Source organism: Sminthopsis crassicaudata, chromosome 1 (assembly GCF_048593235.1).
Source record: "Sminthopsis crassicaudata isolate SCR6 chromosome 1, ASM4859323v1, whole genome shotgun sequence".
Lineage (NCBI taxonomy): Eukaryota > Metazoa > Chordata > Mammalia > Dasyuromorphia > Dasyuridae > Sminthopsis > Sminthopsis crassicaudata.
Window position 1 is genome coordinate 702,499,941 of NC_133617.1, and position 16,165 is coordinate 702,516,105.

General features: G+C 39.2%; 2 protein-coding genes and 1 non-coding gene across 5 annotated transcripts in view; 2 read left to right on the plus strand and 1 right to left on the minus strand.

Annotated features, from left to right (window-relative positions):
* The first annotated feature begins 6,636 nt into the window (after positions 1-6,636).
* On the plus strand, positions 6,637-10,776 carry RPL32 (ribosomal protein L32). Of its 3 annotated transcripts, none has more exons than XM_074283867.1 (4): positions 6,637-6,786; positions 7,205-7,305; positions 9,597-9,778; positions 10,601-10,776. In XM_074283867.1, exons 2-4 carry the CDS (start codon positions 7,210-7,212, stop codon positions 10,728-10,730), a joined length of 408 nt encoding a protein of 135 aa, XP_074139968.1. In that variant the 5' UTR covers positions 6,637-6,786; positions 7,205-7,209; the 3' UTR covers positions 10,731-10,776. The 3 variants fall into 3 exon arrangements, with proteins under 3 accessions (XP_074139968.1, XP_074139970.1, XP_074139969.1); XM_074283869.1 differs by having other exon boundaries at positions 6,745-6,786; positions 7,191-7,305; XM_074283868.1 differs by having other exon boundaries at positions 6,771-6,846.
* LOC141552373 (small nucleolar RNA SNORA7) lies at positions 6,996-7,136 on the plus strand. The gene has a single exon (XR_012485168.1). It is a non-coding gene; the product is annotated as a small nucleolar RNA SNORA7 (small nucleolar RNA).
* Positions 10,777-10,886: 110 nt separating the features above from the next.
* The window catches only part of CAND2 (cullin associated and neddylation dissociated 2 (putative)), a 36,467-nt gene continuing 31,188 nt past the window's right edge, over positions 10,887-16,165 (minus strand). The window contains 3 exon segments of the mRNA XM_074283866.1: positions 10,887-12,413; positions 13,821-13,928; positions 15,087-15,251. Of these exon segments, the coding sequence (XP_074139967.1) occupies positions 12,186-12,413; positions 13,821-13,928; positions 15,087-15,251 (501 nt within the window). The 3' untranslated portion in view covers positions 10,887-12,185.

Genomic DNA, 16,165 nt, shown 5'->3' on the forward strand with positions numbered 1-16,165 from the left:
GAGGTAAGAACTCAACATTTGCTCAAAAATTGGCTGAGAAAACTAGAAAATAATTTGGTGGAAACTATGCATAGATCAACATCTCACACCATATACCAAGATAAGGGTAAAATGAATAAATTATTTAGGCATAAAGGATGATATCATAAGTAAATAGGGGAGCTTGAAAAAAAATGTACCAGTCAGATCTATGGATAAGAGGAGAATTATGGGATGCAAAATGAAAAATTTTGATTTCATGAAATTCAAAATAAATACAGTCAAAATCATTAGGAAAGCAGACAACTAGAGGAAAAAAAAATCTTTATTGCAAGTTTCTCTGATAAAGGCCTTATTTCAAATATGTTGGAAATTGAGTCAGATTTATAAAAATAAGAGCCATTTCCCAATTGACAAATTTTAGTCAAAGGATATGAACAGGCAGTTTTCAAAAAGAAACCAAAGCTATCAATCATCACACAAAAAATAGTACAAATCATTACTGATTATTGCTTTTATTTGGTTGTGACTCTATATGATCTCATGGACCATCCATTCTGTCTTGAGGTCTGTCCGGGTTCGTGTTCATTGTTTCCACGACACCATCTTTCCATGTCATTCTCTGCTGTTCCTTTTTCTTTTGCCTATTTTTCCAAACCTCAGAGTCTTTCCCAATGAGTACCATCATCTCATTACATGCCCAAAGTATTTACGCTTCAGTTTTAGTATTTGACCTTCCAATGAATAGCCTGAATTAAGTATTGATTGATTTGACTTCCTTGCTATTCAAGGACTCTCAAAAGTCTTCTCCAATACCACAATTCAAAAGCATCAATTCTGTGACATTTGACTTTCCTTTCAGTCTAGCTTTCACAACCATATGTTTCTACTAGAAAAAAACTGTACCTTTGACTATATGGGCCTTTGTCAACAAGGTGATGTCTACTTTTTACACAGCTAATAAGTGTCTGAGGTTAATTTGAATTCAGGAGATGAGTATTCTTGGTTCCCAATGTGCGGAACAGCTGTCTGGCAATACCTAACTCAAAATGACTACTTAGAGATTTCTCAAAGTGAAGATCAGAAGCTTTATTAGAATTTTGTGAGAAGCAGGCAGTCTTTTCACTGGGATCTCAAAGGAGACCAGTTTTAACAAAGGCTTAGAGATGATTTAAATAGTCAAAAATCACAGGAATCCATGACCCTCTCCCCTTATCTGGTTAATTTTCACTCCCTGTTCATGTGGAAGCACTTTGAACTTACCATATTTGCTAACATGACAGAAAAAGAAAATGACGAGTGCTGTAGGGAATATGGAAAATTAGGGGCATTACTGCATTGTTTGTGGAGCTGTGAACCAGTCCAGCCATTCTGGAGAACAATTTGGAGCTTTATGCAAAGAGTTCTAAAACCCTGCATATCCTTTGACCCAGCAATATTACTACTAGATCTGCATCCCAAAGAGTTCAAAGAAAAGGGAATATGATTTATTTATATAATAATTTATATCAGCTCTTTTCGTGGTGGCAAAAAAATTGGAAATTGAGGGGATGTCTGCCAATTAGGAGATAGACAGCTAAATAAATTGTGGTATATGATTGTAAAGGAATACTACTGTGTTATAAGAAATGGGAGCACAGTGGTTTCAGGAAAACCTGGGATGACATATATGAACTAATGCAAAGTGAAGCGAACAGAACCAGAAGATCATTGTACCTAGTAACAGCAAGATTGTAAAAGATGATCAACTATGAAAGACTTAGCTCTTCTGATCAAGATAATAATCCAAGAGGATTATTCCAAAGGATCCATGATGAAAAATGTTGTCCTCTTCCAGAGAGAGAACTGATAAATTTAGCACATGATCAGAACATTCTTTTACTTTGTTTTCTTTATTTTGTGCGTGTTTTCTTTTACAACATGGCTAATATGGAAATATATTTTGTTTGGCTTCATTTGTATAATCAATATCAAACTGCTTACTTCTTCTAGGAGAGGAGGGAGGGATAGAACTTAGAATTCAGCATTTTAAAAAGTAATTGTTAACATCTTAGAGAAAAGGGAGTGGAAGTAGAAATAGAATTTGGGATTCAACACTTCTTTTTAAAAGTTAAAATTGTTTTAATGTGTAATTGGGGTTAAAAATTTTTTAATTGTATATTAGATTTTTAAAATGATTGTTAAATTTTTACATGTAATTGAAAAATATTAATATATGAAATATATTTCATATAATATATAAAATATAATTTATAACATATAAAAATATAATTTAAAAAATAAACCACCAACACCCTTGCAAATCAGTACATTCTAACCAAATTAGTTGAAATTTTAAAAAAAATAATTAGCACTTTCTGCAGCAAATATATTTTCAGCAGATTTACCTTGGATTTGCTTGGTTGGATTTTGTAAGACTAGGGTCCTAGGAATATTGATGCAGAAGTATCCATAATACTGACAATGCTCATCTCATCTCAGGCTCTTTGTAAATGTGCCAAGGAGAGGTAATCACTAGTCCAAGAGGTAGAAGATTTGAGATTATGGGAGCTCTTTATCCCCTAGAGTTATTTGTTACCTCAGTTCTTTCATCTGGGCTATTGATTGACAGCTTGAGTTGATTTGTGCAAATTGTTTTTCTCTTTGGAAAAGGAAATATGGTAACTTCATTCAGACTTCCTCCCTGTCACCTTGATTATACACTTGCTTCAATTTCCCTCTTAACATCCATCTACAATATGGGTACTTGGGTACTACTGGTGCCTCCATTCATTGGATCTGGCTTCTACAAATTTATTGTTAGTGTTTTCCACGGGCTCATCTTGTCCCTTTGATGTGATTCTTCATACATTCCTTGAGAATAAAGGCCTTGGGGGCATCGAGGTGGCACAGTGGATAGAGCACCAGCCCTAAAGTCACAAGGATCTGAATTCAAATCCGCCCTCAGACGCTTAACACTTCCTAGCTTGTGACCCTGGGCAAGTCACTTAACCCCAATTGCCTTAGGAAAAAAAAAGAATAAAAGCTGTGTTTTCCTTTGTGTCCTTTCTCCCCTACTAATACCTATTACAAAAGGCATAGTAAACTTTTTTGAATGATTGAATGTGGTTTGTGAGTCTAAAGAGAAAGGCCCTGTACTGGCTGTCAGGAGACTGGCTCCAGATCTGAGTTCTACTGTTAAACTGCTATTAAGTATTTAAGGTCAAATTTGAACTGAGGGCTTCTGGCTCCAAGCCTGCACTCTATCCACTGTCATCACCTAGTTGACCTGAAGTGGCAACTTCTACTTAACGTAGTCTTTAAAATGCTAGCTATAGCAGTAAGACAAGAAAAATCCAGGAAATAAGGATAGGGGAAAAAAAGAAAAAATATTGCTTTTTTATAGATGATAGGATCATTCAGTTAGAAAAGCCTAGGCTCAACCAATAAATTAAATGAAATAATAAATTCAACAAAAGGCTCATTGTAATGTTCTTTTGTTCTCTAAATTGTAATCGTTCTCTGGAAGCAGAACTCTTGGGTTTCTGGAGGCAGCCTCAGTTTTAGTTCAGTTTCACTAATCACCTCAAATGCAGCCAGGAGTTAAAGTACAAATCCTTTATTTTCTCCTTCCAAGTCTTGTCTCCTTCCCTTGGAGCTCAGCTAGTTTTCTGGAAGCCTTCCTCTCTCCTTGGTTATCAGAGAGCTCTTGTCCAAATGTCTCCATAGAGCACAAAGGTAGAAGTGGGAATGAATCTTCACTCTGAATCTCCTGGAGCTTCCTTGAAGTTCTCCCCCAAGTTGCCTGAAGTTCTGAGAGCTTCTCACTTGTATGTCCCACACTGAGTATACACCAATCATTTAATCACTAGGAAACCATTATTTGTTGTAGGATTAAATCAATGCTAAATTAGATTTAACCATCTTCTTCTCAATTCCACTCACTCAGTACCTTGTTTCAAGTTCTGGCCCATAACATCTCCTTGTAGGGTCAGATCAATCATACTGAACCATGAGATAATTATTGTCTCTATTCATTCCAGTGACTCAGCACCTTGTAAGAATCCTAACATCTGATAATATAAATTCACACAAATTATCAATATTCTTGTGTGTTACAACAAAGCAACCCACCAAGAAATGTTAGAAAGAGAAATTTCATTCAAAACAACTAGAGAAGTTATGAAATATTTGGTACTGTATCAAGATATACTTAGGAACTACATGAATTAAACGTATAAAAGACTCTTTGAAGAAATAAAAATAGACAAATGATTGGATAAATGCTAATATTAATTAATTAGAGAAATAATTTTTAATTCATGAATAGGTGAAGGCAAAATAATGAACTGAAAATATTACCTAAACTAATTTTCTTATTCAATTCCATACCAAACTGCCAAAGAGATATTGCAGTGGATAGAATGTAGAGCCTGGAATCTTAATTCATGAGTTCAAATCTGACCTCAGATATTTACTAACTTTGTGATTTTATACAAGTCATTTACATAAGCCTCAGTTTCTTCATCTGTGAAATGAGCTGGAAAAGGAAATGGCAAAAACCACGCCAGTATCTGTGCTAAGAAAATCCCAAATAGGGGGAGGTGGGAGGAAAGGGAAAGGGTGGGAGGAAAATTGGAACACACAGTCTTGCAAAAATGAATGTTGACAACTATCTTTATATGTATTTGGAAAAATGCTATTGAGAAGAAAAAAAAAAATTCCAAATGGAGTCAAATGGATTACTGATAAACAACTGAACAATGACAAAAGAAAAAAAAAAAATTTTAATCTTAAGAATAAAAAAAAAAAATCAAGAATCTTAAGAATAAAGAAAAAAAGAAAAGGGAGATCTATCAACAGATCTCAAATTATGCTACAGAACAGTAATCGTTAAAATAAATAAAAAGTAAATAAAATAAATGTGAAAAAAAATAAAAATACTGAATACTGTTGGATGGACTAAAAACCCAGAATAAAACACGCATTTCTGGACATGTCCACCGTGGGGCTTTGCCTTGTTGGATTATCCACATTTATTATGAGAGTTTTCTTTTTCTTTTTTTATTGTTTAATTGGGTGGGGTCCAATGGGGGGGGTTAAGATAATGTTTGCATTATCTTAACTTACAAATTGTTATTTTTAATTATTTCAATAGTATTTTGTTTGCCCCCCAATCAATATTCATTTTTGTTAGATTTTCAGTTCCAAATTCTTTTTCTCTCTCCCCTCCCCGAGACAGCAAACATTCTGAAATAGATTAGATATATACAATCATTTAAAAATATTTACTTATTAGTCAGGGTTAAATAGATTATTTTTAAAAGCATTTGATTCAATGGAGCAAAATGCTGCTCTGGAGGCTCTCCTATTATTTCTTTTGCATATATCAAATTTATACAAAAGTCTTTGAAATAATTTTAATAATCCTCTTGTTGGAGTTCGAAAGAGACCCCCAAAAGGTTGGGGTTCTAGACCTGTGTGGCCACGTATCTCAAAAGAATTCTCAGGATCGGAATCATCTCCAAGTCAAGGGTCAAAGTTTATTACAATCGTATGGCCAACTAAACCGGGCTGAGTTCCAAAAGAACCAGGAGCAAGAAGATACATTCAAAGGAAAAAAAAAAAAAAATAGAAAGATCAGGTGCTCTGGGTCACTGATGTGGCTCAGAGGTAGGAGGGAGGAAGGGTCCTTGAGGTACAGTAGAAGAGTATTGAATTCTATGGCTGGGAAGTGAAGTTGCACCCCATTATTGAATTCTATGGCTTAGGTTGTCCCAGAAACCACGATATTATTACAGACCAACAGATTGTTATTTAACAATCAGCATTGTTTGTGCATCTACCATGCGCAGAGGGTCTTAGGATTATTGCTCCACGCTACACCTGTCACTCTGATTATGCTTTACATGTAAAGCAAAGCCTGAAATAGATGCTCTCCAGAGCGTGTCTCCCAGAGCCTCGCAGCGTTCTGACCTAGTGAGGTCTTAATAAACATTCGCTAATGAACATACGAATTGTCATTGCAAACTTTGCATGTATTGCAACCCTAGCATAGATTGTAACCCAGTAGGAATTTAATAAACATTCGCTAATGAACATACGAATTGTCATTGCAAACTTTGCATGTATTGCAACCCTAGCATAGATTGCAACCCAGTAGGAATTTAATAAACATTCGCTAATGAACATACGAATTGTCATTGCAAACTTTGCATAGATTGCAACATAGTAGGAATTTAATAAACATTCGCTAATGAAAACACGAATTGTTGTTGCAATCTATTGCAACTCTGCAATCAGCACAGCTAGAGCATATTACATATCCGTTTAAAATAGAACGAAGGAAAACTGAAAGGATTCGGAGCAAGAAAAGCCCTTTAGGAAACCACGTGGGTGACTCAGCTCTTCCTAGTTTGGAATCATCCCAGTCGCTAGGGGGAGGAAGATTGTAGAGAGAAGGAGTTGGCGGAAGTGGTCCTGAGACTCGTCCGGCTCAAGAAAACAGACTTCAACTCCTGGCGGAAGGAAGTGCCTTCCCTGTCAGGTCTTGGAAGTTAAAAAAAATATTACAAAATAAAGTTTTAAATTAAGAATTCGTGCTCTTTTATAACAGTAGTTCTGATAATATATCGTATTAAGATAGTATCTGTCTTTTAGATTTTTTTTCTCTCCATAACTTGACCGTCTAGATAACGCGGTGTTGGAGCCTATCTCCTTTCTCCTTACAGGACTTGGGCGTAAAGTCCCATCAACCCCTGCGCTACGTCTTTCCTTCTCTCTCTTTCCCTCGGCGCTTCCCGCGGAGGGGTCGCAATCTCTTCACCGGTAAGTTCCAATCCGTTGCCATCCTTTCCCCACCGGCGGCCCCGAGTGTCGCTTATCCCGGTAAGCAGCAGCTGGCGGGCCCCGAAGGGGGCGAGCCGGTCTCCGGTTGGGGTGGAAGGCGCCCCGAGCCTCCGTGTCTCGGCGCCAAGGCTTGCCTCACGGAGAGCGGGGTACCTCCCCTCCTGTGGCTGGGCCCCGCGGGGCCGCGTGACCTCCTCGGATCGCATCTGGAGAGCTCCCCGTGCTCTTCCAGTTTCGGCTACGGGAGGGAGAGTGAGGCCTGCAGAGGACACCCATTCCGCTCCTAGCGCGACGCGTGGCTGGTGAGCGGAAGATAATCTGCCACAAGCGGCCTAGCCCGGCGCGGGGTCCGGCCTCCCCTCTCCCGCCCCGTAATGACGTAGCTTTTGTTTTCCAGGCACCATGCCTGCCCTCCGACCCCTCGTGAAGCCCAAGATCGTCAAGAAGAGGACCAAAAAGTTCATCCGGCATCAGTCCGACAGATATGTCAAGATCAAGGTACGGGTCCGGCGCACGCGGCGGGTTAGGTCCGGTTAGCTCTGACCAGGCTTGCGGGGAACACTGACGCTCTCCGCCGGGTGCCGAGCGTGGCCCGGCCTCGCGGGCCCGCAATGCTCTTCTCCCGCCCCGGGCCTCGCGGCTGCCTCAGCCCCCACCGTCAGGGCGCTCTTGGAGCTCCCTAAAGCTCACCGCGGTCCCCTTCCTGAGATGGGTGGGGGCTGGGCTCGGGCCTGAAATTGTCAGAAGCGGATTTAACTGGCTCCGCAAGCTCCGGCAGGCTGCTACTTTTAAATCCATTTACAACTTGATTTGCTATCGGATTGTCTTTCTTTTTTTTTCTTACTTTTGAGGTCCAAATTACCCTCCGATAGAGCATGCTTCCATGATTATGGGTTTCTTTGAACAAACTGGCCATTTACTGATTGGGGAATGACTTGTAGTCCTACAAATTTAACTTGGCTTCATTGTATTTAAGAAATAAGACTTATCAGAGATGTTCTTTAAAAAATCCAGCTTTTCTGTTTTCCTTCTTATCGCTGTTGAATTGGATTTGTTTGTGCAAAGAACTTTTTTAACATAACCAGTGATCTATTTTACATCTTGTAGTGCGCTCATCTCTTATCCGTAGATTTAATAGGTAAATTATTTACCTTTTTTTGGCTTATGTACCCATTTTACCTTATTTTGACATACGGTATAAATTGAAGGACCTTGTGGTTTTCTCCTATTCCCAATATCTTGTGAGTTCTTGTCCCTAAAGCTTTGCGCTGATGAAAGATTATTGTGGTAATTTATTGTATGTTGTGTATCTGATCTATTCCACTGATCTCCCACTCTTATGTCTTAGTACCAGATTGTTTTGATTAACCATTTTGTGGTATAATTTGAAATCTGGAGGGGTGAAGCATCTTTCCTATTTTCCCCCCACTAATTTGCTTGATGTGCTTAAATTTTTTGTTCTAGATGAATTTTATTCTAGCTTTATAAAAATTTGGGGAGATAGTTTTGATTAGTGTGTTTTTTTTTTTTTTTAATGAATCATGTTGAGAAAATAGAAACAAAATGGAAAAACCACAGGGGGGAGTGAAGATAGTACGTGTGGATTTTACATTTCAATTTCTGGATGCAGAGGTCTCCATTATTGAGATTGCTTTGGGTTACTGAACCACTGAGAAGAACCAAGTCTCACAGTTGCTTGTCACTTGCTTGATGTCATTGTGAACAATGTATTCCCAGTTCTGCTTGTTTTGTTCAGCATCCGTTCATGTAAATATTTCCAGGCCTTTCTAAAATCAGCTTGTTCATTATTTTTATGGAACAATAATTCCACTACTTTCATATACCACAGGGTGTCCAGGCATTCCCCAATTGATGGGCATCTACCCATTTTCCAATTCTTTGCCACCACAGAAAGATGCTACAAACATTTTTAATGCACAAGTGGGTCCTTTTCCCTCCTTTATGATTTCCTTGGGATTCAGACCCAGAAATGTCACTTCTGGTCAAAGGGCTTTTTTTTTTTTTTTTTTTTTTTTAATTTAAGGGCATAGTTCCAGATTGTTCTCCAGAGTGGTTGGATTGTTTCACAGGGTCCTTTTGATTTGATTCTATTGAATCAGCTTGCCCATGAGCAATTAATATTTTTCCAATTGTTTAGATTTAACTGTGTGACAAGCGTGTTGTAATTCTATTTATATAATTCCTGGATTTGTCTTGGCAAGTAGGGAAGGGATTTCTTAGGTTACTGGGGCATAGTATTGGAGTACCTTGATTCTATTCCTCTTCTGCTACTGAACTCAGTTTCCTGGTCTAGTGTTCCTTTTCAAAAAAGATTTGTTGAATGGATGAGCTTTAGATAAGAAATACAAACATGTTCCTTCTAGTTTGCATTTTAATAGGGGTACACAGAGGAGGAAATTTTAGTCTGGGGTTAAAAACCTGGAGATTTAAGGAAGTCACGTGGTACACTAATTCCTGCAGCAGCGATTTAATGCTACCATTTCAAGAGATGGAAAGTAGGGAGGTCAGGCAGGTGTCCTGGGAGGTCAGGCCCTGGTTTTCCTAGTGGATGGTGGGGTGGGTCATGAAGCATTCTTTGGGACTTAGATGGTTAGAGTGGATTAGGAGAGTATTTACCTGCTGATGAGGCTGTATCAGTCCCAGAGTGTTGGGGCTTATTCTCCCGGAAATGGGAGTGGGGAACCTCTGTAAGATGTGATGTCCTGAATTTTGAGCCACATGATTTAGTCTTTTCACACATTGATTACCTTTGGGTTTTTTAATCACAGAGAAACTGGCGTAAACCAAGAGGTATTGACAACAGAGTGCGAAGACGATTCAAGGGCCAGATCTTGATGCCCAATATTGGTTATGGAAGCAATAAGAAGACAAAACACATGCTCCCAAGTGGATTCAGAAAGTTTTTGGTACATAATGTTAAAGAGCTGGAAGTGCTTCTGATGTGCAACAAGTAAGTTAATTAATATGAACAACCACACTTTCCTATTCTTGAGATATTTTTGGCAATTGTATTTAGGTATCAATAGGTTTCTTAACCTGCAAATCAGTATTTGCCATATTGCCTATAGAAACTATAGTTTGTGCTATGATCAGAAGTTCATGAAAGTTTGGTAAAACTTTTGAATATGAAATTGTGTATAAAAATTGGCATCTCTGCTTTGGGGTACTCAGGACTCTTATCTGGCAAATGGGATGAAAGTTTTGTAGCTATTTAGTGGAAGGAAGAGGGTTTTCTGATGACAATTAAAGGTAAAGGCAGCCTTATCATATTTTTTGATTTGGGTGGTACAACCATTTTCATGGTCATCCTGGCTTGAAATTTGGGGCAGTTAGCTTGTTGATCTTGGTTATTTATTTGTATCCTCTTTTCCCATTCATCTTTCATGGTGTCAAATTAATCTCTGTGTGTGCCAGTACCCATTTCATTGTGTTACTTCAGAGATCCAAAACCTTCCTTTCAATTACATTTAAGTGCTTGCTTTGGAGTAACTAGAGCAGGACAGGATATGGTCTGATATGCAAGATGTCTTGGGCACAAGCAGCTTCCTGAGCTCTTTAGAGGGAAGGAGTGTAATAATACATGAAGTATTAACCACAGCTATTTAAATGTCTATTTGCGTTTTTCCTGTCTGTTAATTAAACCAATTGTATTTTGAAAAAAATGCTTAGCATTAGATTTGGCCCATAGTAGGTGTTAGATTATTGTTTTTTATACTGTTTTGATATTAGTGTCCTGGCTTGTTTTTAATCTACTTATTTGATTTTTCTACAGATCTTACTGTGCTGAGATTGCTCACAATGTTTCGTCTAAGAACCGAAAAGTCATTGTTGAGAGAGCAGCTCAGTTAGCCATCAAGATCACCAATCCAAATGCTAGACTGAGGAGTGAAGAAAATGAGTAAAAAGCTTTGCACATTTTTATTTGTGTTAAATAAACACTCAAAGTACTTCTGGTTTTGTGTTTTTGGAGCTTTTAGGAGGAATTTGAAGTTATTATTTTGGAATTTTTCTATTTCTGCTGTTGATGGATTGCTTTGGAAACCAGCAATAGAAGCATATATTTTACCTTTTATTTATTGTCTTTGTCAAACAGAATAGAAACCCAACATATCCCAAATTATGTAAATATTAAACTAGTATAGTGGGCCACAAAAAAAGGGACCCCTGATTCTGTCTGACAAGCTTCATCGCTTGGGAGCAGAGTTCTGCCCATAGAAAGCTTGTCATGGAAACTAAAGCTTATCAATTAGGATTCTGTTTTGAGGTGATAAATAACATTCCTGCAAATAGCTTCTTAGAAACATTGCAGTTTATAAGGGAGTATTGGGGACAGTAATTGTGACAACAAAAGGTGCTTTAAGATGACACTAATAGGGAAGTTTTAAGTCATTTCCCAGGATCCCTTGGTCAATATCCAGGAGGTTCAGGCCCTTGCGTAGCTACTGAATGTCCTAACTGTTGACATCCTACTCCCCTTCTTTCTGCCCTCAGAACTTTAAATTCTTAAGTACTGCCTCAAAGTTTGCTACCAGTCTCACTTGTAAATACTTCTGTTTAGGATTAGGAGACTAAACCCTTAAGTAGGGAAATCACCTTTACCTATTTATTCCCTAGTTGGGATTGGGAAAGAGTAATTTCATGGATAGTTTTCAAAATTATTTTCCTCCTTAGGATTTCTAATCAAAATTCTCTTATGTTTAATGATCAGCCATCCATGTAATTGGTACTATTAGAATCTAAAGAAATAACGGATTCTCTTAGATAAAGAGAACTGAAGTTTTTAAAACCAATTCATACACAATAGTAAATGACAGACAAGGATCTAACTTTACCAGAGGCATATTTGATTTTTTTTTAAGAGAATGCTATATTCACCCAATTGAGTAATAAACTAAAAACTTTCAAGCAATAAAGTGAAAGGGACTCCATGTGGAAACTCCCTTAAATACTAAGCTTGTGTTTTCTTCACAGTGTCTTTCACTCAGATATCCACTGAGTCTCTGAAAGTAGGACATGGGAACATTTCAGATAATGTGCAATATAGAAATTCTAAAAACCCTCATTTTTATATAAAGACAAAAACCTAGCCCTTGCATAATCTCAAACGTCCTTGAACTGTGAAAGGGCTTGGTTATTGTTCAGCATTCTGCTCAACCCTTCAGTCTCTGGGCCCTCAGATTGGGGTCACTGGAGAACTGGGATAGCACCATTCTGGGCATGGAGCTCCCTGATGGAGGCCAAGAGAAAGACAAGTGGGCAGGCCCCAGATCGCAGGAGGCACTGGCTCTTTGAGGTGCTCTTTAGGGATCTGTTCCCACTAATAGAGGGTTTATACTTGATCACAAAAGCAGAGGCCATTAACTTAGATCCATTGATTCTGGAGCATATAAGGCAGCCGAGTCCTTCTGAATGCTTTCAAAGAGAGCCGCCATTTCAGGGTTGGATCTGATTTGGGAAGAGAATTCCGCCATCACGGGGCTCTTTTCCACTTCTGGTATAGTCAGTAAGGCAGCCACAGCTCTCATAGCTGAACGCTTGAGTTCGTCTTGCTTTTCAAATTCTTGTTTGACCGAACCAGCTTTTACCTAAAATGAAATTAGATATAGATCACACAAAAGGGATTGCCAATGACTGATTTCTCATTGTTGGAACTAGTTGCCTGCTGCTGGCTAGCTCTGCAGCTTTATTTCTGTCTGAATCTCGGTTTCCTCCTGTGATGGATGTCCTGATCTGAGTTTTCCATAGCAATGAAGTTCAGGGGGTACATGAACCTTCCTAATTGTTTTTATTTATAAAAAGCTAGAAACAAAAAGTGGGTTGCCATCACTTGGGGTATGACTAATGAATAATGAAATTGATGCAAAATCAGGAGAACAGTATACCTAATGTAACATCTTTTTAAGAATTACTTAAAATGTTGAAAAACCAATGAATAGAGAAGGAAACCTGAGAACTATCCAGTGTATAACATTTTATCAGATGTTGGTCTCTGTAACAGATTTTGGTTGTTTTTCTGTCACAAAGGAGAATTCCATCTAGAAAAGGAGGAAGCCAAAAGATATCAGTGAAATTTTAGCTTCTGGGAACGTGTCAGCCTGAAAATCAAAAAAGTCCACTAAAGGAAAGAGGTAGAAAAAGTCTAGTTCACAAGGTAATTCTGTGGATCAAATAATGGATGAAAATGGACAAAAGAATATATTAGCTGATTGTTTGCAAAGCATTTCTTATACATTAGCACTAGGCTTAGAATCTGTCTCAGTTTATTCAACCATAAAATAGAGATGACTATGGCCTCTCAGGCCTGTGATTGGGAGGATCAAATGAGATAATTTTTTTTTTTTATTGTAGTGCCCAGAACATAGCAGATGCCCCTTAGGGCTTGTAACATCTCTGAGGTAGGTGATATTCTACCTACAAAAAAAACGGAGGTGTCATCATATGAAGTGATCCGCCCCCAAACAATTGCAGATTATGGACTAGGGATGTTAGGGTAGAATTTGAACCCAAATCTTGAAACCAAGCCCCACAAGTTCCCTACTTAACCACACAGCCCCCTTAGTGGACCTCCCTGTCCACTTAGAGTTGAAGACAAAGCAAATCCTGTCTCATCCTATGGATGAGCAATTGTTTCTCTTTGACCTTCCACAATCCAGTAGCTTTCCACCTTAGAAACATCATGGCACAGCAGATAGTGCCAGGAAGATACGGCTGGGTGGTCCAGGCTAAGTCTACAAGATCTATTAGCTCCCCCAAACCACAAATTGTGGAGAAGTATTTGTGGCTCTCCCTGTAGTGGCGAGCCCCCAGGACCAGTGAAACCAGTCTGATCCTGCCCTTTGTCACCACGGAAATGAGTCTCACAAACTTCCCGATCTACCTAAATGTGCTTGTCTCTGTACCGCCAATAATCTGGACATCTGAGGCCTCTCCATGGGACCATCCTGACTGCCAGCTGGTCCCATCTTCCAAGAAGGAAGCAGGAAGGAACCTACCTTGGAGGTGCAGGTGGCTCGAAGTGGCTCCACCAGGCGATCCAGCCTCTGCAGGACAGTGTCAGGACACAGAGTGGACAGCCGGGCCAGCATGATGAAAGTCAGCATCTGCCAAGCAGGGGCAGAGATTGGTTGTGAAAGGACAAACCAAGGGCTAGACTTCCCCTGTAAAGAATCAACTTCCCTCTAGCTCCCCCTCCACAGCCAGTTGGAAAAGCTATTAAATCATCCTAATTCTGTGGGAAATCAGGGAGACAGCAAGGGGTCCAGAGAACAGGAGGAGGGTCCTGTCTAAAAAAGTTTGTCCCCCACACCTACAGTGTTGGAGGCTGGATTTGAAATCTGCTCTTGACTCCAGGCTCAGCACTGTATCTATTGAACCACCAAGCTACTTCTGACTTAAAAAAAAAAAAAAAAAAATTCACATGAGAGAAATAAGAAAACAACTGCCCCAGGAAAAGTATTTTTTGGTTTTGTTGTCTTTGAGATTGACTCTTCCTCTAAATTCAAATCCAGCCTCACACTGACTAGCTCTGCACCCCTAATTGCCTCCAAAAAAAGAAAAAGGAAAGAAATGAGATGTTTTCAAAGTGAAAAACCTTCGCCTGATTGTTAGTTCCTGCTCACTGGAAGGCTTATAGCCGATGACCCAGGACATTTGTTGGGAAAGTTCTAATGGTGTATCTCTATCCACTTCTAAACTGAACACATCCTCTCCCAGCTCTTATTCTCATTTGTGGTATTAGCAACGACATGAGGATGAGAGTTTAAAGCACAGAAAAAAGCCACAGCATTTTGGGGTTAGAAGGGACTTTAGATTCCACCCAGATACGAGTATGTGTGCATGTAACATAAAGATATACATGCCTCTCTATATATTTTGCAAGATGTATATATTCCTATAGAAATAGTCTCTTAATGACCATGCACTTTGCTCCCTTTTTTTTGATTGGGGGGGGGGGATTGTGGGTAGGAAACAGACTTAAACTATGTGGATCAGCTGATGTTTGGTTAAGTTTTTCTGAATTTCTCCCCTTCCTCTTTTTCTCTGTTTATTCTTTATCCTGAGGGATGGCTCAAGGAAGGGGAAGAAGTAACTGGAAAGGTGACAGGAAACCAAAGCTATCAGTGAACAAATATTTTTAAAAAATAGATTGGGAAAGGTGTTAGAAGGGAGGAGATTGGAACGAAGGGCGAAGCTGCAGTGGGAGCCGTAATTTTGGCATCGGGCACTCATGGAAGGAGAGTCTGGGGCGTCAGGCTTACCCTAATGTCGTAGTGATCCTTGAGTCCGTCTTCCACGTGGTTTAAATACTCGTAGATGTCCAGGCGGTCCAGGCAGCTCTCCAGGAGCGTGTACATGCACTCAAAGGCAGCCTTCCTCACATCCAGCCCATCATCCACCGTGTGCTTGAATGGCCCCATCTCCACCTGGGGAGGAAGGCAACACAAAACTGGAGGGGAGGGGCCATGTTGCCTGAGCAACCTGGGAGAGGCTTCCGCGGCGGTGACCACTAGGGGGCATTGCTGGCCCAGAAAGCTCTCCCCCTGCCTGTCCTACCCTGGAGAACGGATGTCAAAGTCAGACCTGTGAAAAGTCCAATGCAGTCAGCAAGCGCGCTCCACAACACCTCCCTCCACAGACTTCAAGTATGGGGAACTCAATATCTCTCTTTTTCTTTCTAACATCAATTTTTAAAATTTTAGTATTTTCCTCTAATTACATATAAAAACTATTTTTAACATTTGTTTTTAAAAATTGGCAGGTTCCAAATGATTTTCCTTCCTTTCCTCCCAATCCCCCTCCATTGAGAAGGCAAACAATTTGATAAAGGTTAGACATGTGCAATGGTGCAAAACATTCCCATCTCATATTCATTTTAAAAAGATTTGAGCTCCAAATTCTTTCCCTTCCTCAACTCCTCCCCTACAAGACGAGCATGTTGGTTACACAAAGGAAATCATGCAAAACATTTCCTTTTTATCCATGTTGCATGTGGGGGGAAACAAAAAAAAAAAAAGTGAAAAATTGTACTTAATTTGCACTTAGTTCATCAGTTTTCTCACTAAAGGTGGAGAGCATTTTTCATCAGGAGTCCTTTGGCACTATCTTAGATGATTGTATTTTTCAGAATAACTAAGTCATTCATAGTTGGTCTTCATTACAATATCCTGGTTCTGCTCACTTCACTCTGCATCAGTTTATAAGTCCAGGTTTTTCTGAAAATATTCTGCTTGTCATTTTTCTTATCACAATAATATTCCATCACAATTCTTACACTATAACTTGTTCAGCCATTTCTCAATATTGGAATCCTGATTCCAAATTCAGTGCTCTTACTCAG

Excerpts from the sequence above, each read along its gene's own strand:
- RPL32 (XM_074283867.1), top strand. The coding sequence starts at position 7,210 with ATGCCTGCCCTCCGACCCCTCGTGAAGCCCAAGATCGTCAAGAAGAGG. Across the intron at positions 7,306-9,596 it reads ACAGATATGTCAAGATCAAG|AGAAACTGGCGTAAACCAAG; the intron begins GTACGGGTCCGG and ends TTTTAATCACAG. Across the intron at positions 9,779-10,600 it reads GTGCTTCTGATGTGCAACAA|ATCTTACTGTGCTGAGATTG; the intron begins GTAAGTTAATTA and ends ATTTTTCTACAG.